The following is a 22677-nucleotide window of genomic DNA, read 5'->3' as shown; positions in this document are numbered from 1 at the left end:
GAACACAAAGAAACTTAATTAGAGCGAATCAGGTAAAAGAAATGATTTTATTTTGAAGCAAATAACAAAAACAATGACATTCATTTACATCTGATTGAAAATCATATTTTATGCATGTTCACTGGAAGTTTAAACGAAAGCTCTTCTCCTGTTCCTTGCTGCGGCTTTCACACACCTTCGAGACCTCCTCCACACGCCTCTGGAGTAACACTGCACAGAAAAAGTACACGTTAAACATGACGATTTTATAATGGACAGGCATTTTATTTATATTATGTCTATGGGTGCGTTCACACTTGTAGTTCAGTTTGTTAAAATGCCAATGTGTTCACTTTGGCATTTTAACACCAAACCTAAGGGCATAGGGATACGTTCACAACCTGATTGGTCGTCTTTTATTACACATCTAAAACAATGCTGTGTTCTGGGATAAATGCGCTCTTTGTAGCCTACATATGATGGTATTTTGACCAGCTGAGAACTCGTGAAGAAAGAAATCCCTCCATCACACACAAATGAAGATCTGCTGTGAGGAGATGCGTTTCTGATGGGCAACATCACCACTATGATGAGAAAAAACAGGTTTGCTTGAGCATTCTGTGCTATTTAAGGCCACATCTTCCTGTTTTTGGTTTGTTTACATGTCTTTGGTTCTTGTTGTGTTCATATTTCATTCGAACCGCAATAATTTGTTTGGAAGTGGAGTAAGATCCGGGGCCTGTACCATGATGGTAGTTGAACAAACTCAGGATTACAGGATAAGTTTCGAGTTGACAAAACCAAACCAATCAAACCAGGCTTTGTTTGGTACCATGATGCTGATCATCAACTTTCTCTGTCAACTCAGACTTTGATCCTGAGTTTAGGAGCGACATCAGAAGCGAACAACCAATCGCATGCTGAGAAAGAGTGAAACTCATTCAAAACTCATTGAAATGAATTTCTCCCGAGAGAAGTAGTTACTTAATAAATAGAAATATTAAAATATTAAGAATTTAAACAAATGTACACAGCAAGAAGAAAATAGCCGTCTATAAAAGAGGACAACTAAAGGAAAAATGTCGTGTTACTGTATATCAGTGCAAGTAAAAGTTGTGAAGTTATTTTATACACTTGAGAGAATTGAACATTTAAGCTCCCATGTAGTTAGGGATACCGATTCACTCAACTCACGATGGAATACGATTCACGACACTGGTTTCGCGATACGATTTTCTCATGATTTTTTAAACAAATGAGATTTAAGACAAATTAAAAATGAAAAAGTGTCTATTTTATTATTTCTGAAACAAAATGGTGCACATTTCTTTTTCATTTTGAAATATATTTGTCAAATAATAAAAAGGTTGTTTTAACTCAGTGTTTCTGTCAGTCTGGTCAAGAGGCTGACCACTGGTACCTTCGCACACTAAGTAAAAGACTGTAAAATTAGTAGGCCTACCACATTGACAGGCGTTTTACATTGTAATAAAGGAAAGATTTTAATTTTGTCATATTTTTTGTATCATTAAACTAGAAAGAGTTAAATGTGAAAAGAACACATTTAGCAAAATATGCCATAACCATTAACAAAATATTTAAAAAATTAAAAAATAATCCATGTACACATTTAGAAAAACATATAGTAAAATATACAACATATGAAAAAACATATGGTTGAACAACATATGGTTGCCATGGAAACACTGACGCATCTTGTGATCTCCATAGCTCACACACTTGTCGTATTAATGACTTTTACGTGAAAACGGAGGTGATGTGCTTCTCACGGTGGTGATTATTATTAGTCTACGAAGAGTCAAAATGCCGCCACAGCTCCGATTTAAATGAGTCAACATCTAACGTTACGCTTGCCGTCGCCATGTGTTTGACAGCACGTGCACACAGTCTATGGCACACACTGGTGCGGTGCGAGCGGAGCAAACCAAGAGTTTTCAGTTCATTACTATGAGTGCTCACACAAGCTCAAGTTCCTTAAGAATGAAGTGAAAACACTCGCTAGGATTGCGCCAGTGTGTGATCGCTGCTATTGTGACTGTAAAGCGAGGTTCACAACTTCACAGTAGGCTATTCAGTAAACGCCCCTGCTGTTTAAAACGTGAATCGTGATTCGTTTAACATTTCAACCGACTTGAATCATCACACATTTTTATCAATTTTCAATCAGTTGCGAGTGAATCGTTACATGTAGTAATTTTATAGCTTCATTTATTGATTCTAAAGCGCATTTATATGACCTTTATATACGTATTCATTTAAAATCTGCGTAATAATAATAATTGATGAACTGAAATCGTACATGTGAGATCGTTTAAGGGTATAATAATTACAGAAATCCTTTCTAAAGCATACAAAAAGCCACGGTTTTGTCTTTTTAAATCATTTGCTATGTAGTGACCTTTAATTTGGAGTAGAAACAGGTGAAGTGACTTCACTTTGCTCACAGCTGATTGGTCCAAGTTCGGTTTGTAACCTCTTACCTGGAACATAACCTGCCCCGGACCAGGTTAGCTGTGGAGCTCAAGTTACTATGGCGATGAACCCTGCTAAAAGCCAAACCACTTTCATGCTGCCTAAAACCCAGGGTTGGCGCAAACGAAACTGAAATATAGCTGGCTAGCCACCTAAACCGGCTTCATGGTATAGGCCCCTGGCACCAGGGTTCAGATCACACTCATTCAAATGATCCGCACTAACACAGCAATCACACCAGGGTTTGTTTTAATCCAGGTTCTCAAACTCGGTCCTGGAGGGCCGCTGTCCTGCAGAGTTTAGCTCGAACCCTGATCAAACACACTTACCTGTGAATTTCTAGTGATCCTGAAGACCTTGACAGGGCTCCAGACTGCGATCAAATGGTTGCATTTTGCGACCAAAATTTGAGAGTGTGCGACTGAATTTTACATCCATTCGCACATGTGCGACCAGTAAATTTGGCACATGAACGCATGGTAAAGCGTGGAAGGGGCGCGTCAATGAATCCGTGACAAGAATAGCGTGCGGGAAGGAGACGGAGACAAATATCACAACCTGATGTGCGTCTGAGCAATAAGCGATCCATCGACTCGTTAGTCGTTACCTAGCAGCGAATGCAAACAAAATGAAAGTGGAACGAAAATACGCCACTCATATGATTAGGACCGTGGAGCAGCACAGCAGCAGCGATCCGAACCACTGACAGTAAAACAAAGCCCCGAAGTTGCCAGTCGCGGGCCGATCTCGCTCACGCAACACTGTTACTAGGAGATCCAGTGAAGAAATCCATTGAATTCGCCTCAGAATTAAAAACATCATCACCACGCGATCCAGTGAGAAACACTCAGATTCGGCGCAGAGTTCTGTTATAAACCCTATCAGATCAAACAGCGCTGACGTGGAAACCAGGAGAATCCACAAATCAGCCTAACAGAACCATGCATTTAGGCTAATATAGTAAGTTAACTCTAACCATAAATATGATAATGTGCAAGAAATAGTCAAATGCTTACAAGTAGCCTACTACACATCTTTTCCCAGCACTTCAATAATATTGTATTTTTTATGTGATTACCAACACATTTTTTTGTTCATCCTTTAAAGATAGCCCTAAAACTCTTATTTAAACACTTAAAAAAAATAATAATACCATTGTTAACAGTAGGATGTTTATTGGCTATTTTCACTCCATATACATATCTTCACTACTTTTATTAATTGATATTAAGACATTATAAATGATAATAACTAAAGTTAATTTCATCTACACCCTAAATTAAGCTTAGTGATTTATTGTCAGCCCCAGTGCTACCAGAATTTTTTTTTTTTTTTTTGTAAAACTCGCTGTGAGTTCTCATTTGAGGTGATGATGCCCTCAACTTTGGGTCTGGAGCCCTGTGAACTTAAAATAAAACAGCATATCATAATGTCAAGTCTATTTATTATTAAAGAATTTGTCAGTATTACAGTTATTTTGGGGGAAATTTGAATAATTGCATTGCAAGCTGATTTAAGGTGAGCCCCTAAATTTTCTGCTTGCGCTCCTTAAATCAACAGCGCTCCAAGTAAAAAAAGTTAGTCTGGAGCCCTGCTTGATTAGCTTGCTCCGGTGTGTTTGATCAGGGTTGGAGCTAAACTCAAAGTTTGAGAAACCCTGTTTTAATCCAACCAAACATGCCAAGTGTGTACACACCCGAAAAGACTCCATAAAAAGGCTCTAAATCCAAGAAAGATACTAACCAGAGTTTTGTTCTACCCACTGTAGAGAGTCCATATGTGCATTCAGGATTTTGCAGATCTGCTGTAACTAGAAAACACACAAACACAAATCATTCTTTGATCAGATCGCATGACGATTCATAAAAAGCTTTTCTGTATCAAATATGGATCATGTTTTGCATACCGGGTCGGTGGTGTCTCCAGGTCCGCTGGATGTGTTGAGGTGTTCAATAATCTCTTTCAGATCTTGGGACATTCTCTTGAGTTGGGCATCCACATTTTCTGCCAACTTGTACCTGAATAAAAGAGATCATTCAAACAGTCAGTGACGTCACAGTGCATGCAGAGGAAACACGAGCGGACTGCTTTTGTTCTTACGTTCTCTCTCGCTCTTCATCTGCATTCTGCATGTAAATGGTTCCACTTTGCTCTTTCACAGACTCCTCTAACGGACTGAGGAGATCCTCCAGCTCTTTCTGCTGGGACAGGATGAAGTCCAGCTCTTGATCCAGCCTGTGGTACAAGGCAAGGCAAGGCAAGTTTATTTATATAGCACATTTCATACACAGTGGCAATTCAAAGTGCTTTACATGGAAGAAATTAAAGAAGTCAGAATAATTAAAACAGTTTAGAAAAAAAAAAATCATAATAATAAAAATAAAATACAGTGTCGAAAATAAAATGTACAGTAACAGTCGGACAAACAGTGGCACAGTGCTCATTCAGTAAATGCAATCAATATAAATAAAAACAGTTAAGAGTAAAAATAAAATAAAATAAAGTAATATCCCTATCTGAGATATGAGTAACGCACAGTTCACATCAAACACAGCAAATGACAGTATGCATGCCGTCTGGTGATATCTTAGAGGGTTCGTTTCAAGCATCTTAAAGGTATAGCGGAGGATTTTCTCTCTCCGGGTGGGTAGCCTATACTATTGGTCCACCTAAGTGTCAATCATTCTGGTGATATGTTTACGTAAGGCCGTCGTACGTGCTCGTCCCCATGTAGTTTTGACTTTCAGGTGTATTATTATGTCGGAGTTGCGGTTTCAGCCATTCCTTTGAAAATAGCTGAGGGTTGAAAGAGAAAAAATGTATACGAAGTGTATGATAAGAAGAGAAAGGCCGCAGAATATAGAAACAAGACCAAAGTGAATATTTCACACGCTGGCGTGTGCTAAAAGCACAGGTTGGGCTTCCCACTGATGCCGCAGTCGCAAAGACTCTAATAGACAGGTAAAGTTTGTCATGCTATTTGGAGAAATCCATTTAAAATCACTGCTAGTAAAAGTTAATGAAAGCTATGATTAGCGATGCTAGCCCTGGCACAAGTCATGCACCGCATAGACACGGTAAACATCTCAATTTGTCTAAAGCCAAGTTCACACTACAGGATTTTAAGCCCGATTTATGCCCGATTTGCAAATCGTTGAGCTCGCCGACCGGTCAGGGTGTTATCGCGCTGCAAATCGCGGGGGATTAGTGGACGATGAGCGCTTGCCAATCTGTTAGTATGAAAGAGCCAACAACGCAGCGAAAACGCTCGCAGACGTGTCGCCGAGCACAGAAAAATATCTAGCCTGCTAGATATCCAGAGCCGTCGCGCGACTCAATCTCAGTGATGTCATGAGTACAGCCAATCATAGCAACGTATGGGTTGAGGACACCAGGTAAATCTTAGTTTATTTGTTTGTTTATTTTGTTGCATTTTTTTCTCAGAGCAGATCGTCGCGCAGCACTAGTTTCTGACGTCCATATTCGTGTGTTGTGTTCTCTTCTTCGCTTTGTATTGGTGCACGTGCTTTTTGCGTCATTGCTAGTTCGTTTTATTGCATGGTTTTTCGTGACAAAACTTGGTTTGTAGACAAGATAGAATCGTTGGGTGACAGAGTTGTTGTCAACTCGTTATTAATTTGATTATTTTCAGGATTTAGACCATACCATAGTACTGAAACAGCTCTCATTGAGTCATAAATGATTTGCTCTCATCATTTGATCGTGGTTGTATCTCTATGTAGTGCGTTGTCAACTCGTGTAGTGCGTTACCTCCTGTTGTGGATCAATCACGTTGTGTTGTGTGGTGTGAACAGCTAAACAACTTGAACACTCGTGATTTCACTGAGAGCAAGTCATGTAGTGTGAACCGCACAGTTCAGCCCGACGTTTTAAAATCATGTAGTGTGAACAAGGCATTAAGTAGCCTTATGACCAAATGGTAAATGGTATCACCCTGAAATATTCTAAAACCTTGTGTGTTCATTTTCAATAATTCCAATGTGTTAGCCAAAGTATTTATTACACAAATGCAACAAGCTACTTCTCCATCGCATATCATGTCTTGAGTCCTCGGTCACTCAATCGATCAGTATAAGTAAATAAAACACGGAAGGGCATTTGACATTTTGTCTTGCATGAATGCTTTTGAGTAAGTTTATAATTTGCAATTTGCAAACTTAATTGGATGCCCTTCCAAACAATCTACTTTGATGCATTTCTCTAATATACAAAATAAAATATATAAAATATATTTATATAATAATATAATAATATATAATAATAATATATAAAATATAAAATATGTTTAGTAAATAGAGTGTTGCGCATGTGCATTTTTAAAAAAATTGGAGAGGTTTGAGAGAGGTTTGGAAAAATTGGAGAGTCTTCTCTAAAATTCGGAAAGATCCTCTGCAATACGTTTAAGGCTAGTTCACACTACATGATTTTAAGCCCGATATGCAAATCGTTGAGCTTGCGACAGGTCAGGGTGTTATCGCGGGGAATTAGCGGGGCGATGAACGCTCGCCAATCTGTTAGAGGCAACAACGCATCAAAGACGCTCGCAGACGCATCGCCGAGCCCAGAAAATAATATCTTGCATTCTAGATATCCAGAGCTGTCACACGACTCAACCTCACATGATGTCATGAGCTACAGCCAATCAGAGCAAGGCATGGGTTGAGGTCATCGGGTAAGTCTTATTTTTTCTTTTTTTGCGTTTTTTCTCAGAGCAAATCATCGCACAAACAGTTTGCAGCGCTAGTTTCTGTCTAACGTCCATATTCGCGTGTTGTGTTCTTTGTCTTCTTCACTGGGTATTGGCGCGCGTGCTGTTTCGCGTCATTTCCGGTTCGTTTTATCGCGTGTTTTTTCGTGACAAAACGTGGTTTGTAGACTAGATAGAATCGTTGGGTGACAAGAGTTGTTGTCAACTCGTGTAGTGCGTTACCTCCTGTTGCGGATCAATCATGTTGTGTCGTGTGGTGTGAACAGCTCAACAACATGAACCGCACAGTTCAGCCCGAAGTTTTAAAATCATGTAGTGTGAACCAGGGTTTAATAAGCACAACTTATTACACGGCTCTCGAATACTTGACTGTGACTGGTCAAGTGCTGTACTTTTTGCAATATGTTTGTATAGTAAGCACATTCTCCCACCTGAAGAAGTAATTGGATACTTCCAACAGGGTCTTTTCATTGTGCGTACAATGTGCGATTAATCGTAACTGATTGATTGAATTAATAAAGATTGTGCCGCTGCTGCATTCCTTCACTGCGGTGCACTTTCATTCCTCCCGAAGACAAACTTTACATCCAAATCAGTGTGTTGTAAAATACAGTCTACTGTTGCTAAACTGCGGGACGTGTTTGACAATAAAAAGTCTTTAAAAATTATGTCTTAAGTAAACGCACACAGTGTAACAGTATATTGGATCCGTACATTATGCCTAGCTCTTAAAGTGACAGCAGCCTAAAAAATCAGCTGCAGTCTGTCACTGAGGATAATCAAACAGCAAATGACAAAGGAAAATCACTCACTGATCTGATTAACTTAACCCTAAAACCATATTCTGGACAAATAAATGTGGGCAAAATAGTTTATTTATTTTTTTAAAATACTTCCCTTGATCTGAGCGGTACAAGACTTGACTACTTTTCCTAAGTTTGCCTCCTGAACACACACAATTTTTTTTTTTACTCAATTCTACAATGTTAAGTGGGTGAAAAAACCTCCTTAATCTTGTATTTGGGTCATAAATGGGCACCCATAGAAATAATTAGGAAAAACTGTAATATAGAGCATTCTGCAATAAGCCAAAATAAGGTTTTAGGTTTTAGCTCTAAGAACTTATTGGAATGATATTTTAATGTAGTTAAAAAAATAAATTAATTAATTAATAAAACATAAAAATAAGCATAATTTACATAGAAAAATATGCTACTTTTTGAAGTAAATACATTCAAAAATAAAAAAAAAATAGATACAAAAACTTTGAGTCCTCTGTGCCCACATTTGTCCACAATTACAGGATTAAGGGCTATAAAGTGAATACAGTTTGAGGGTTAAGTACCTTTAATAAGGATTAATCTATATTTAATGTGTAGAGTAAGACTATGACGAGTTATTTTATTTTACATCGATTAGTCTATTTTTGTTGCAGGCTATTACTATTACCATCTGAACACCACTGTTAGTATATCTTCCTGAAAAACTTAAAACACTGATTATTTAATCTGTATTTTCATCCTATTGTATTTATTTGTGTGTAATTAGTTTCTTTGTTCTTATTGCATTGCCGACTGTTTCTTGTCTTATGTAGGGGTGAGGACCTTTTACTTGCATTAGTTAAGCTAGTAGTTTATGCTGAAGTATGAATAATTGTGAAAAACTTCGCTGATATTTAAATAGACTCATATCGTAAAATAAGACGTTGATAATATCACCCACCAATAATCATGTGAAATAATCGTGATTGCAGTGCTGACCAAAACTGAACAAAATCACGATTATGATTTCTGACATAATCGATCAGCCCTACAATAATTATAATTTTATATACTTTCTTATGTACTTTCATACACTTAAGTTTGCATATATCTGTACATCTGTAAATAGAACATATACATAAATTATTCTGTCTTGTGTATATTCTATATTTTGTATTACTGTATTGTATAGTATTATATTTAATGTCATTGTCTCTTCTTTATAAGTGTGTTATATTCTTTTCACTGCCTTATCTATATCTGTATGTACTTTTTTCTGCACTGGAAGCTCAACCAGTCACCAAAACAAATTCCTTGTGTGTGTAAACGTACTTGGCATTCAAGTTTATTCTGAATCTGATTTCTTGCTGTGCTAGTTTGTGTGTGCGTGTGTGTGTGTGTGTGTGTGTGTGTGTGTAATAAGGACTGGATGATGGTTCATTATCTCTTGCCTATTAATGCTCGTCCACCACCAAACCAAGCTTTAGTGAATTACTTAATATGCAGTTTTTAGTTTTTGCATGTACATATAACCTTTTAATCCAAGTAAAACATTCATTACCTTCGTTGGTCCAGTTTCACTTTCTCCATATCTTTATGTAAAGAAGTAATCTAAAAGAAAAGGAAAAGAAAATTGACTGATTTGTCACTGGAAACCTGTTCAGGCAGTGTCTCGTCAACAGGTTTGGGTTTACAGTAGGTTAAAATAACACGTATCTCTAGCCCAGTCACTTCCTTCATGCCAAAGAAAACAGCCAACACCTGTAACTCACTGATAAATTTAGTTCATAAACACTGGCAGTCAATAGCTTGGATTTATCAAGATTGTTTAATGTTTTTGAAAGAAGTCTCTTATGCTCACCAAGGCTGCATTTATTTGATGAAAAACAAACTTCCCATAAATTATAATAAATGCCACATCTCAATTCCCTTTAAGCATATATTCAAGCCAGTCTATCACGATCTCTCGTTCAAGAGTGGCGTTCGTCGAGGTGTCTGGGTATCAAGTCGATGCTTGTCGGGTGTTTTCTTATAATCTGCACTGAAATGTTTTTCCCCTACATTCATCAGGTCATCAGTAGATCAAGGGGTTTTCTCAGTTGCTCTGATTAAACATCAATGTTCATGTAGCCATAGCCTTTTTGATGTAATAAAACATCTTCTCGTAGCTTCTGTGAGAGCTCTTTTGTCTTGGCTATATCTGAAACTAAAATTTTTGGGTACACCTAGCCGTCTGCCAACTTAGTTTTTACGGTATGTTCTGCTCCATTTGTTCTAGTCGGACGTTGTTGTTTTTGTTTTTTCTCCGGGCCATTGATGATAAAGAAAACTCTGATTGACTGTTCAGTTTAGCATGAGTCATGAGTTCTTTGGCGTCGCTTCGCTGTGTCCCAACCTTAAAATGTTATAAAAGCTATAAATTTTATTGGAATATTGGATATTTAGAAAAGCTTAAATTAGTAAAATTGTTTCAATCTCTGTGGGGTTGAATAATTCTGATTGCGTGTGTGTGTGTGTGTGTGTGTGTGTGTTATATCAATATACAAGTGAAACTCGAAAAATTGAATATCGTGCAAAAGTTAATTTATTTCAGTAATTCAACCTAAAATGGAAACATATTGACTCATTATATGCAAAGTGAGATATTTCAAGCCTTTATTTGTTATAATTTTGATGATAATGGCTTATAGTTATGAAAACCCCAAATTCAAAATTATAATATTGTGAAAAGGTTTTCATAGCTTCAATGATATAAAAAATAGAGAAAGAGAGAGAGGCTCAAATCTCTTTATTGCTCATGTCATCATTTGATGTTGCTGTAATTGTACCAGTGCAAAGATGGTGTATGCAGTAAGAGAAAACAGTGTACGTCTCTACCTTCTCTCCGTTCTCCACCAGCATGCGGTCCCAGGCGTTGACCTGAGTGGCCTGCTGGAGAAAGTGTCGTTCTTGGTCTTCCAGCTCTGAGCTCCACTTGTTAATCAAAGCCTCCAGCTGAGCATATGACATCACTGGAGCAGTGCTGAGAGAAGACAACGCAATAATGTCATTCTGCAACTTGAAGAAGGAAAAGATGACACATGTGGAAAGCTTTGTACCTGGTTGTGAGGACGGAGGTCGAGGTGGTGGTGGCTGGTGCAGTGGATGCTATAGTCTTCAGCCCCAGAGAAAAGCCAGTACTAACTCCAGTGCTAGCAATAGCTATAAAAGACACACAAACACAGTCACACACACAAATAATACAAACAACAGAGGAAAATAGCTTTAACGAGAGCTCTTTTAATAGTTGTACTTAGGCCTCAATTATTTAATGAGCGTGAGTGAGGGGTAGGGAATCGAGAATCGAGTATCGATTGGAACCGGGACTAACTTTTCGTTTTTCCCGGAATCGTTCAAAAGTTAAAATTTCGATTCCTAGTTTCGATATTCACAAGGTGCGTTCCATTCGACCGTAAGTGGACTGCGAAGTGAACTTCACAGGGTATTTTGCCATCTTAAGTGAGATTCCAATTCGAAGGGAACGAACATGTTCGGTTCAAAGGGCAATGCAAACGGCATAGGGAATAAGGGAACATTGATAAATCATTTCACAGGAAGTCAGTGAAGTCCACTTCAACTGATATACCGTGTTCAGGGAGTAGGGAGCAGTGAACACTTGTGTAGGGACCCTGTCGAATGGAACGCACCTACAGTCCGCCGAGCGGAAGAAGAAACCGCTGAACAACACCAACGAAGAAGCGTCTACCGGAAGTGTTGGCATAACCACGCGAGTCGAACATGAGTAGCTTACGTCGGCGGTCCAAAGTGTGGCTTCACTTTTCTAAAAATAACGAAATCTCGGCAAAATGCTAAATTTGTGACAAAAGGAGTATTTGTGACAGAAGGATTATTTCCTTCAGAAAGGCCGTTGGTTAGCAAGGTTAGCTAAACTTTTTTGACCCTGCCTCTTAAAAGAATCGGAATCGAGAATCGTTAGGAACCGGAATCGAAACAAGGAATCGGAATCAGAATCGTTCAAATTCAAACGATTCCCAACCCTAGTGAGCGCACCTGAGGTTACAGCAGGAGCCGCTCCCAGAGGCTTCAGGGACAGGCTTGTGGGAGCGATGGATGCTGAGGTCATCACAGGAGCCACGGAGGCCATCGAGGTGCCCACTGACAGAGCACAGAGAAGACCATGTTATCTCATGCTGATTCCTAGAGAACAATCCAAAATGATGGCAAGAGCGCTCCCACCCCTTGTCCAATGAACTTACATTACTTTTCCAATTGTTTGTGGTTAATGGGCAAGTTAATATATGAAGTGCCATTTGAAATTTTCTTCTAGAATGATCATTTTTATCAAGCTTGTATATTTAAGTTCAGTGATTTCACTTAAATGGCAATGATAAATACCTATTAATTGTTATTTAAGTGAAATTACTGAACTTAAATATACAAGTTTGATAAAAATCATCATTAAAGAAGAAAATTTCAAATGGCATTTAGAGGCTTTTGCATCTGAACTCTTCATATATATATATATATATAAATAATTGGTAACACTTTACAACAAGGTCTCATTTGTTAACATGAATCAATGCATCAACTAACATGAACTAACAATGAGCAATGTGTGTTTTTTTAGAGCATATATCAATCTTTGTTAAAGTAGGTTAAACAATATGTAAGTTGGTACAATATGTAAGAATTATGTATCAAAATATCCAAAAACCACTTAAACAGTGTTATATATTTCTTTCAATGGTGTTCTTCCAGAATTTGACTGAAGTAGAAGTTTCTTCATGACAAGAGGTGGATGAGGGACTCACATGTGAATCCTGTGGCTGGTGTTGAGGCTATAGGATTTGCAAAAAGAGAGGATATTGGAGCCGCCATGGACTGACTTGTTGAAGCAGAGCTAGCGGGAGCTGGGGTGGCTGAAAAAAATAACACAAAACAAACATGTTGTACAATCATTTTTTTTTTCTTTTGCCAGTTTTTCTAATATTTGAATATCCACTCTACACATTACATACCTGAAGTTTTAATTCCAAAGTTAATTGCGGTTGTTGAGGCTGTGGAGGCAGTTGAAGACCCAAGAGTCAGACCTATAAATAAATACATATAACATAATTGTATATATCCTTCATATAGGGACCAGTGTGTTAGTGTTACAAACTACATATGTTCAGACTAGGGCTGAACGATTAATTGCATTTGCGATAAAATCGCGATATGATGAAACGCGATTTTGTAATCGCAAGAGCTGCGATTACACTGGTCACGTGACACGCGGGAGCAGTCTGCAAGATCAAGCATCAACTTGCCACGCTACACGGTCTGGCGTTCAGAAAAGAACAGTTTATTTTTAATGTAATGTGTTATTTATTCTCTTCCCAACAATCCTGGATCGATTCAGAGAATTTCAGAATCGAGTCTGAGCTTATAGTTTTTAAACACAGATGTGTGATGACGCTGCGCGTGCTTCAGAAACGAACCGTGTTCTGCTTGCTTCTATGGGTTTTGCCGCTTTGCTTGATGTTATACTCTTGCAGTGCGCGTTCTCTCCCGCGGGAATTTTCCTTACAAATGCTTCACAGAGGCATTATTTATGTCTTTTGGAATGCAGTTGGCTTATATATTAAAACTATGAAAATCACTGAGAAGCCTGCTTTCATTTTAAAATACTAACACGCGCTTTGTGAAGAGCGCTCGTGCATGCGGCCGTGAGCGACTCATTGGTTAAATGTGCATAAACTTGCATGTCAAAATGCTTTTATGACGCGAAATTAATGTAAACACGGTCAGTTCTTAAACCAACAGGACAAACCACATTTAAAATTTCAAGAGATTTATGCATTAGTGTGAATGCCACTCCAGCTCTTGAATGATAAACAGTCAGACAGCCTACTTTTAAACACCGAGAGCACTCTTTCTTTATTGCTTGTAATGCTTTTTTTTTGTTTCTCTTTATTTACTAGCTTTTATATTTGAAGATATATTATTTTATATAGCCTATTTAATATTCTTAACATTGGTTTAATTAAATGTTTTTTTTTTAATTTTTTAAAGTATGTGTTTTTACACACATAATTAAATAGATATTTTAAGTGTTATTAAGATTAATTAATAAAAAAAAGTAGATCGGATCATGAGCTGCCTAAAGATTCCCATCCCTACTGTACAATGATTTATTGCTTGTCTTTGTCGACTAATACAGAAGGTAAAGAACTTTTTTTTTAATCGCATATTAAATCGCAATCGCAATATTGGTTAAAAAAAAAAAAAAATCGCAATTCGATTATTTTCCACAATCATTCAGCCCTAGTTCAGACACCGCATCTAGATTATGGGGAGTAGATGGATTTTTACCATTATAGGATGTTTGTTTACACCCACTGTAGACACACATCAGTGTTTAAACACCTTATAAAAGTGAATATTGCATAGGTCCCCTTTAAAGTCAAAATGCTAATATTCTCTGGTCTTCATAGATTAATTTGTGTCATCAGTAGATCATGAGCAAAACTTTACTCTCCCATCAACACTTTTATAGGATTGTGCTGTCACGCTGATTTGCCCTGTTTAGTAAATCTGATATTGTGAACTGGGTGTCAAGACATATGTAACTCTGTATGACCTGTGGGCTGAACCCCCAGTGAGAGCGCAGGGCTGGGCTGTGTCGGGGCAACGGAGGCCGCCTGAACTTTGGCCGCCCCAAAGCTGAATCCCCCCATAGGCTGCTGGGCCGCTGTAGTCTGTGGAGCCAGACCTCCGAGAGTGAAGCCCGTCCCGGCAGGTGAAGCCCCCAGAGTCATGCCTGTGGTCGCCGGTTGAGCTGCTGCAGGTGTGCTGAGTTTAGGAAGGGAGGCGCTGGATGCAAAGACATAAACAGACTTTAAATATATAAATATTACATATATCAGTTACTTTAAATATAACAGACATGTTATTGTTTCACTGTCATTTTTTAGTTATACAATGTATATTTCCAACTCAAAAATCTGACTGGATGAGGCACGTCCAAAGTCATCATAAAACAGCCGTGATGGATAAGAATATGCATCCCATGCATTTTGAGGGTTTGGAAAGAGCCAGTTTACTTTGAAATCAAGCAAGAACACAGCAAAAATTCCTAATGTGTCAATTTGCTACATAGATGACATTCAGGTTAATTATACAGTGAAACTGCCCACTTTTATAGTGGCCTTGGTTTCAGAAAAAAATCTCAAATTTTTCCCATAGAGATTTTTTTAAAAAAAGTCTTAATTAAAGCCATGAACAAGCCAACTAGCTCCAAGATGAATCACATCATTACAAACTTTGATCTGAAACAAAAGTATTTGAAATCATTCAAAAAGGTACTTAGTGAGCGAAGGAACTACAATCCCATGAAGCACTGAGAATAAACATATAATTAAAAATGGTGAAATGAAAATTGTTTTCAACAGAAATTCTGCTGTTTAACAAATATTTTTTGTTAATTTTAAAGACTTTTTTAGTTGAAATAATGCAAACAGATTGCTTTAACAAAATCATTTACCATCGATTTACAACATTGTAGCTCACAGTAAGTCAATTTTTAACGGTTTTAGGGTAAATTCAATTATTCCTTTTGGAGAAAACTAACAGGATTTCCAGAACCCAGCTGCTCCACTCACTTCCTTATTCCTAAAGAATAACTTTATTATCGCTTTATTAAATGGATTGTTCCGACACCCCAACCCACCCCACCCCAAAACACACACACACACACACACACACACACACACACACACCACCTCAGATAAAGTCTCACCCAAAAGAGAAGCCTCCCCCAGATGTGCTGCTCGGAGCCTGGGCTCCGAAGCTGAATCCACCTTGTGTGCTTCCATTGTTCGGCGTGGGCTGTGCGAGGAGTCCAGCGATCTGAGACTGCTGCGGGGGGTTTCCAAAGGTCTGAGTCTGGGTCTGGGGTTGAGGTTGGCCAAATGTCTGACTCTGGGTTTGGGGTTGAGGTTGGCCAAAGGTCTGAGTCTGGGTCTGGGGTTGAGGTTGGCCAAAGGTCTGAGTCTGGGGTTGGGGTTGGCCAAAGGTCTGAGTCTGAGGTTGGGGTTGGCCAAAGGTCTGAGTCTGAGGTTGGCTTAAGGTCTGAGTTTGGGGTTGGCCAAAGGTCTGAGTCTGGGGTTGGCTGGCCCCGAAAGAGAAGCCCCCCCCTGCAGGAGCGCTGGTCTGCAGGCCGAAGCCCGTCGGGGCTGCCGCCGTAGTTTTGGGGGGTCCAAAGCTAAAGCCCCCAGTGCCCGCTTGTCCAAAGTTAAACGCCATAGTGCCTCAAAAGACCCTGTAAATGACGACAGGAGGGGAACTAAGAGTGAAATAACAGTAGCCATGTTTCCATACACCCATTTTTAACATTTTGGAATATCTCATAAAATAACACTGGATGCAAACACCAATTGCAGCAACTTTCATTTTTCTTAGTGATATTTAGTGCCAATTTATCATGAAGTGCCAATTTTGTTCTCCTCAGCTCACTGGATAGAAACGATTTGCAAATGTTATGCGATATTCCAATTTGAGATCTGTTGTTTCGATTTTTCTCAATTTTAAGAATAGCGGATATAGACCATTTTGCAAGATGTAAACAACACTGGTCCAGAAGCACTTCCTGTTTCAGTTTTTTAACACTACATAAAAGCTGGGATAAAATACAACCAACAGTACATATAAAACTGAATCAAAAAGTTAAACAAATATCTTTAAGATGTTTTCTTTACATGTGAAATAAAGAAAACAGTTACAAACTGAAACAGGAAGTGTTTCTGGACCAGTGTTGTTTACATCTTGCAAAATGGTCTATAAGACAGTATACATATTTTAGTCAACTGGAAAGCTAAATGTGAAATATATTGACACATATTGGAGAGAGCTGTTGACTCTCAAAACCTATATTAGCTGTCCACCTAGACCTAATGTTTGTATTGGCCATTGTACAGTAGATGTGTGCTGAGTCAACTGTTAGCTCATTCATTTAGACTATGATGCCCAGTGCCCACAAATGTTATTGATGTAACGTTAGTCCGCTCAATACACTACACAAAACGCAGCATGAAAAAAAAAAACGGCTAGTAAAAGCTGCAGAATTAGCAGTTTACAAGGTTTTGCGTCCAAACATGTAGCTAACGTTATGTTCACTAGGCTTTGAGGCTAAGATGACTCATACTATCTATCTATAAGGAAACTCACTAGGTTTGGAGAAAGCCAGTGTTTTGGTGTCCAACTAGCCTGCAGTGATAACATGATAATATCATGATGATATTACAATCAGATGATAACAAACTAAAGCATTATAGAAGTGTGTGTGAGTGTGTTTCTTTAGAGATAAACGCTAAGTATTATTGGTTGTTTAAAAAGCGATAAAATAAGCGATATTGTATAATACAGCTAACTTCATCACGTTCTTCGACAGTTCATTACGTTCACTGAACGCGCACTTCAGCACAATCACATCGCCCACGTTCCTACTTTAAAACTAAGACAGACTCACTAAATAATGTATTATAATGTGGAATAAAACACTTCATATCAGAGGAAAATAAAAATAAAATTTACGTAGCACGTATAGTAACTTACTTCACAGCAGCTCGCGCGCGCAGTATTCGTCGTCACATCACATGCGCTTCGGCTCTGAGGACCTCTACGTCAACTGTCTAAATTACTGCCTGATCGAAATTACAGATCTAATCTCACACCCTGTGAAACTACAAAGCAAAATAAAACATGAATTATTTTTACTTCTGCAGTTGTGAGTTAAATTTAGTATTTAGCTGCAGTATTTAGTTCATTTACCATTACCATGTACCATCAAAAAGAGCCTAAAACAGCTAATAATACCAATGACCATAAATGATAATAGCCTACTATGTTGTTGTTGTTGTTGTTGTTAAAAGACAGGATAAATTGCACACAAGAGAGTCAATATTAAAAATGACCGATTTTAATGGATTCATACATTTAATGGAGAATAAATGGCTGCACTGTCATCAAAGATTATGAATCAATTACAACTAATATAACTTAACTTATAATAACCACTGTTTTGGGTTAAAGTTTTCAAACTTAAAACTTCAACCTAAAAAAAGCGGTTAGCCTATCAGTGTTTGGACGGCTCATAAGCATTTGGGACCACCTAAGGACCAGAACAAATAATTATACAATTATAATTATCATTTTACTTAGGCCAATTATGTTATTTTATAACATTATGCTATATACAGATTATGCTAGTTCATTGAGTGTAGACTATGCTTGAAAGTACAAATAAAATAAATATGAATAGCCTACCTGTTTGCCTTCAGAAACTCCACCCTAAACCTACCAGGAAGTGACTAGTCTTATTATTTCTACCTTTCATTTTTACTGAAAGCTAAAACGAGTCAGTGTTGTGAAGAACAGAGGAGGACTCATTATTTTAGGATTTTGAGTATTTGTGAAAGAAACTAGATGAGATTTTGATTGTAATGGTTATTTACTTTTCAAACCAAAGTTCAGAAAGTGAAAGTAAATTGTAGATTATTGGATCTTTTACAAGACGAGGAAATGGATTCAAAATCTGTGGAAGAGCTTTCTTGTCCTGTTTGCTATGAAATCTTCAAGGCTCCTGTTTTTCTGTCCTGTAGTCACAGTATTTGTAAAGAGTGTCTACAACAGTTCTGGAGAACTAAGGAAACTCAGGAGTGTCCTGTCTGCAGGAGAAGATCCTCAAGAGAAGATCCTCCAGTTAATCTTGCATTAAAAAACTTGTGTGATTCATTGATAAAGGAGGGAAATGCGAAACTTTCATCAGGATCTGAGGAGATCTGCAGTTTACACAGTGAGAAACTCAAACTCTTCTGTCTGGAGGACAAACAGCCTGTGTGTTTAGTGTGCAGAGACTCAGAGAAACACACCAATCACACATTCAGACCCATCAGTGAAGTGCTTTCATCTCACAAGGTAAGACAAGTGTCTCTTATGCCACATGCTAAACACAGTGCTAAACATAGAAACAGTTTCCTTTCAATTTGGTTCACTTCGACATTGCGTTTGCAATACCCTCCAAATACTACTGAAGCCTCTTGAGTCTCTGCAACACTGGCCAGATTATTTCCCTTCAGCCAATCTTCTGCAAGAAGCCTATCATATATAATAAGATTTACTCTTTCCAACCAGTTAATTAATTAACTGTCCACAGGACATACAAGACAATAAAGTAAATCATGCGGGGGCTCCGTAATTCAACATATAAATAATATAACAATAAAAACATCCAAACAATGTTTAAATCTCTTATAGCTGAATACTGATTTTCATCTTAACCTGCAGGAGGAATTTAATACAGCGCTGACGTCCTTACAAAACAAGCTCAAACATGGAGAAGAAATGAAAGAAGAGTGTGATGAAACAATTAAACACATCGAGGTGAGGATATAAAGAGTTAAACACTCAACATTCACACACAGAGTTTATTACTGACATTAGTGGAGTGTGTGTTCATACAGAGCTGACTGAAGTGAATGTGATGTGATTTCAGTCTCAAGCTGAGCACACAGAGCGTCAGATTAAAGAAGAGTTTGAGAAGCTTCATCAGTTTCTCAGAGACGAAGAAGAAGCTACAATCACTGCACTGAGGGAGGAAGAGGAGCAGAAGAAGCAGAGGATGAAGGAGAAGCTGGAGGAGATGAACACACACATCTCAGCTCTTTCACACACACTCAGAGACATGGAGGAGATGATGAAAGACAATGACGTCTCGTTTCTAAAGGTGACAAATCAATCTGGCTTCATTCTCTGTGTATAAAACAACTTGTATAGAGAGACTCATTGACAGTGAGAGTGTGTGATAAGATATTAAAATGTTTTCAAACTCTATATTTTCTAGAAGTATAAAGTCTGGATGGAAAGGTAAGTGAGCTGCTCGTATCTCTTCTCTCAGTGGATGTGAACTCAAATTCACTGCAGTTCTGACTCCTGAATGTTCCTCAGAGTCCAGATCTCACAGCCGGATCCACGGATGAGTTCTGGAGCTTTGATTCATGTGTCGCGTTATCTGGGTAACCTGCCGTTCAGAGTCGGGAAGAAGATGCTGGAAACTGTCCAACACAGTGAGTCTCGCAGATTTGACACAGAGCAGAAGATAGTTCAGATATAAACACACACAACATCAACATTTGATAGAAATATATTTAATCATTTACAAGTGAATCTGAACTGTATTTCAGAAGATCATCAGATCATACAGCGAACTCATAATGAAAGTCTATTCCTCATGATCTATGTTTATGTATTTGGAGATAAAATAGTGTTTATTTTAAATTATCATATAAATCTATCTGAATCCATTCTGACAGAAACTGAGAGACCATTGTTATGATTTATGATCTCTTTCAACAAAGTCTTTACTTACATTTCTAACACATCATATCTCATCCTGTAATCTGATGTTATTCTCTTTGCAGCTCCGGTGACTCTGGATCCAAACACAGCAAATCCTTATCTCACACTCTCTGCTGATCTGACCAGTGTGTCGGACAGTGATGAAGATAAAATACTTCCTGATAATCCAGAGAGGATTGACAAGTATGCATGTGTCCTGGGATCTGAGGGCTTTAACTCAGGAACACACTCCTGGGATGTGGAGGTTGGAGACAATACAGACTGGAGTCTTGGAATAACCACAGCATCAAACCAAAGGAAGGGGGAATGCTTTAAGTCTAATTTCTGGTGTGTGGATTACATAAACAGCGAATACACTTCAGAATCCCCAGAACAACCCGAGACTGTGTTCACTGTTAAACAGAAGCTCCAGCGTGTGAGAGTTCAGCTGGACTATGACAGAGGAACAGTGTCATTCTCTGATCCTGTAACTAACACACATTTACTCACATTCACACACACCTTCAATGACACAGTCTTTCCATTCTTATGTAATAACCATACAACTCCTCTGAGGATCTTACCAGTTAAACTGATTATTACAGCAGAAAATCACAGTTAAATCTGATTCTGCTTCTAGATTAATTCAGTTTGGCAAATTATGCTTCAATAATAACACTAATAAAAGGGTCTCGTTCATCAATCACACATAAATGTAAAATTTAGAGCTTCAGGACATTTTTGTCTTTATTAAAAAAAAATCATAATGCCAAACTCATCCATTTTGGCACAAGTGTGTATTTTTATTGGATTTTTCTTATTTCACCCTCATCTTTTTCTTTCATGAATCAATTTTACACGAGTAACACAAATTTACGCTCAAGACATTAAGGACCAAAATATCTCCAGGGCCATTTAACAAACAAATATTTAACATTTTTATTCTGTTGGTAAAGATACAAAATTTTAATTTAGTTTTTTTTTTGCAAGATGGCAGCGTTTGCTCAGGTTTGTCCTATAAAGCAAATGTGTGTGTGTGTGTGTGTGTGTGTGTGTGTGTGTGTGTGTCATTTGATAGAGAAAATTTCCACTGTACTGAAAATCACAGATCCCAGGACTGTTTATTGGAGATTTGCTGGAAAGTTTAGCACTGAACCCAAACAAAATCTCACTGAAACCTTTTTTTTAAACACTACTTTAGATTTAAAACACTACTCATGGCTTTTATTTGGTAGTTTAACATGTTTTATTAAATATAGATTTTATATAAAAATATGAAAAATTTAAAAAATTTAAACCTCTAACTTTTTTTTTCCTTTTTCACTTTTGTAACTTTTTTCAAGAATAATCTTCTTCTTCTCGAGGGTCTTCTGACAGTTCATTATTTAACACAGACATTTTTGTCCTCTAAAGACCTCAGAGTAACTTTATAAATGGACACATGAGCTTTCTGTCACTTTGGAACAAGCTTCCCCATGAGATCCGCTCTGCTTCCTCTCTATCAACCTTTAAAAACCAGCTTTAAAACACACCTCTTCTTCACTGAGGCCTTTGGGCTCTAGCTCCCCTGGCCTCTTGCCTCTATCTTATTTCCCCCTTCCCTTTAAGCGTCCTTGGGTACTTTGAAAGGCGCTATATAAATTAAAGTTACTATTATTATTATTATTATAAGGCAAGGCAAGGCAAGGCAAGTTTATTTATATAGCACATTTCATACACAATGGCAATTCAAAGTGCTTTACATAGAAGAAATTAAAATAATCAAAAGAAATCAGAATAATTAAAACAGTTTAGAATAAAAAATAAGAAATAATGAAAAATAAAAATTATGATAAAAATAAAATACAGTAAATTAAAACTATTTAGAATAAAATGAAGTGCAGTAACAGTCGGACGAACAGTGGCACAGTGCTCATTCAGTAAATGCACAGCTAAACAGATGTGTTTTGAGTCTGGATTTGAATGTGACTACTGTAGGAGCACACCTGATCTCTTCTGGAAGCTGGTTCCAGCTGCGGCTGGCATAATAGCTAAAAGCAGACTCTCCATGCTTAGAGTGAACCCTTGGTATTTCTAGCTGATGTGATCCTAATGATCTGAGTGATCTGTTGGGTTTATATTCAGTGAGCATATCTGCAATATATTGAGGTCCTAACCCATTAAATGATTTATATACCAGTAATAATACTTTAAAATCAATCCTAAATGTAACTGGCAGCCAGTGTAAAGACATGAGGACTGGTGTGATGTGTTCATATTTTTCTGGTCCTGCTCAGAATCCTGGCAGCTGCGTTCTGTATGAGCTGCAACTGTCTTATGGTCTTTTTAGGAAGGCCAGTG

The 22677-nt window shown here is 37.9% G+C and overlaps 2 protein-coding genes across 4 annotated transcripts; one reads left to right on the top strand and one right to left on the bottom strand.

The window, feature by feature from the left end:
- Window positions 1–28: 28 nt before the first annotated feature.
- nup62l (nucleoporin 62 like) lies at window positions 29–17684 on the bottom strand. Of its 3 annotated transcripts, XM_089134687.1 has the most exons (14): window positions 17557–17684; window positions 15978–16264; window positions 15743–15905; window positions 14585–14817; window positions 12981–13052; window positions 12774–12881; window positions 12013–12117; window positions 11061–11163; window positions 10840–10984; window positions 9524–9573; window positions 4573–4707; window positions 4379–4490; window positions 4216–4282; window positions 29–210 (listed from the first exon to the last, which is right to left on the bottom strand). In XM_089134687.1, the coding sequence occupies exons 2-14, from the start codon at window positions 16246–16248 to the stop codon at window positions 119–121; spliced, it is 1656 nt and encodes a 551-aa protein (XP_088990813.1). In that variant the 5' UTR covers window positions 16249–16264; window positions 17557–17684; the 3' UTR covers window positions 29–118. The 3 variants fall into 3 exon arrangements, with proteins under 3 accessions (XP_088990813.1, XP_039550116.2, XP_039550118.2); XM_039694182.2 differs by having other exon boundaries at window positions 15743–16264; XM_039694184.2 differs by having other exon boundaries at window positions 15743–16264; window positions 17536–17595.
- Window positions 17685–18304: 620 nt separating this feature from the next.
- Window positions 18305–21096, top strand: LOC120494849 (E3 ubiquitin-protein ligase TRIM35). Its single transcript, XM_089134688.1, has 6 exons — window positions 18305–18918; window positions 19288–19383; window positions 19496–19726; window positions 19844–19866; window positions 19948–20066; window positions 20421–21096. The coding sequence occupies exons 1-6, from the start codon at window positions 18523–18525 to the stop codon at window positions 20957–20959; spliced, it is 1404 nt and encodes a 467-aa protein (XP_088990814.1). The 5' UTR covers window positions 18305–18522; the 3' UTR covers window positions 20960–21096.
- The last annotated feature ends 1581 nt before the right edge of the window (window positions 21097–22677 follow it).

Source organism: Pimephales promelas, chromosome 9, assembly GCF_988280905.1.
Source record: "Pimephales promelas chromosome 9, fPimPro1.hap1.1, whole genome shotgun sequence".
Taxonomy (NCBI): Eukaryota; Metazoa; Chordata; class Actinopteri; order Cypriniformes; family Leuciscidae; genus Pimephales; species Pimephales promelas.
This window is presented reverse-complemented; position numbering and strand designations above follow the sequence as displayed.

Coding starts and splice junctions, on each gene's coding strand:
- LOC120494849 (XM_089134688.1), top strand. CDS start 18,523: ATGGATTCAAAATCTGTGGAAGAGCTTTCTTGTCCTGTTTGCTATGAA. Junction 18,919..19,287: donor AAGTGCTTTCATCTCACAAG/GTAAGACAAGTG, acceptor CTTAACCTGCAG/GAGGAATTTAATACAGCGCT. Junction 19,384..19,495: donor AAACAATTAAACACATCGAG/GTGAGGATATAA, acceptor ATGTGATTTCAG/TCTCAAGCTGAGCACACAGA.
- nup62l (XM_039694182.2), bottom strand. CDS start 16,248: ATGGCGTTTAACTTTGGACAAGCGGGCACTGGGGGCTTTAGCTTTGGA. Junction 13,053..14,584: donor ACTGGGGGTTCAGCCCACAG/GTCATACAGAGT, acceptor ATTTATTTATAG/GTCTGACTCTTGGGTCTTCA. Junction 4,283..4,378: donor CTGGAGACACCACCGACCCG/GTATGCAAAACA, acceptor TGTGTTTTCTAG/TTACAGCAGATCTGCAAAAT.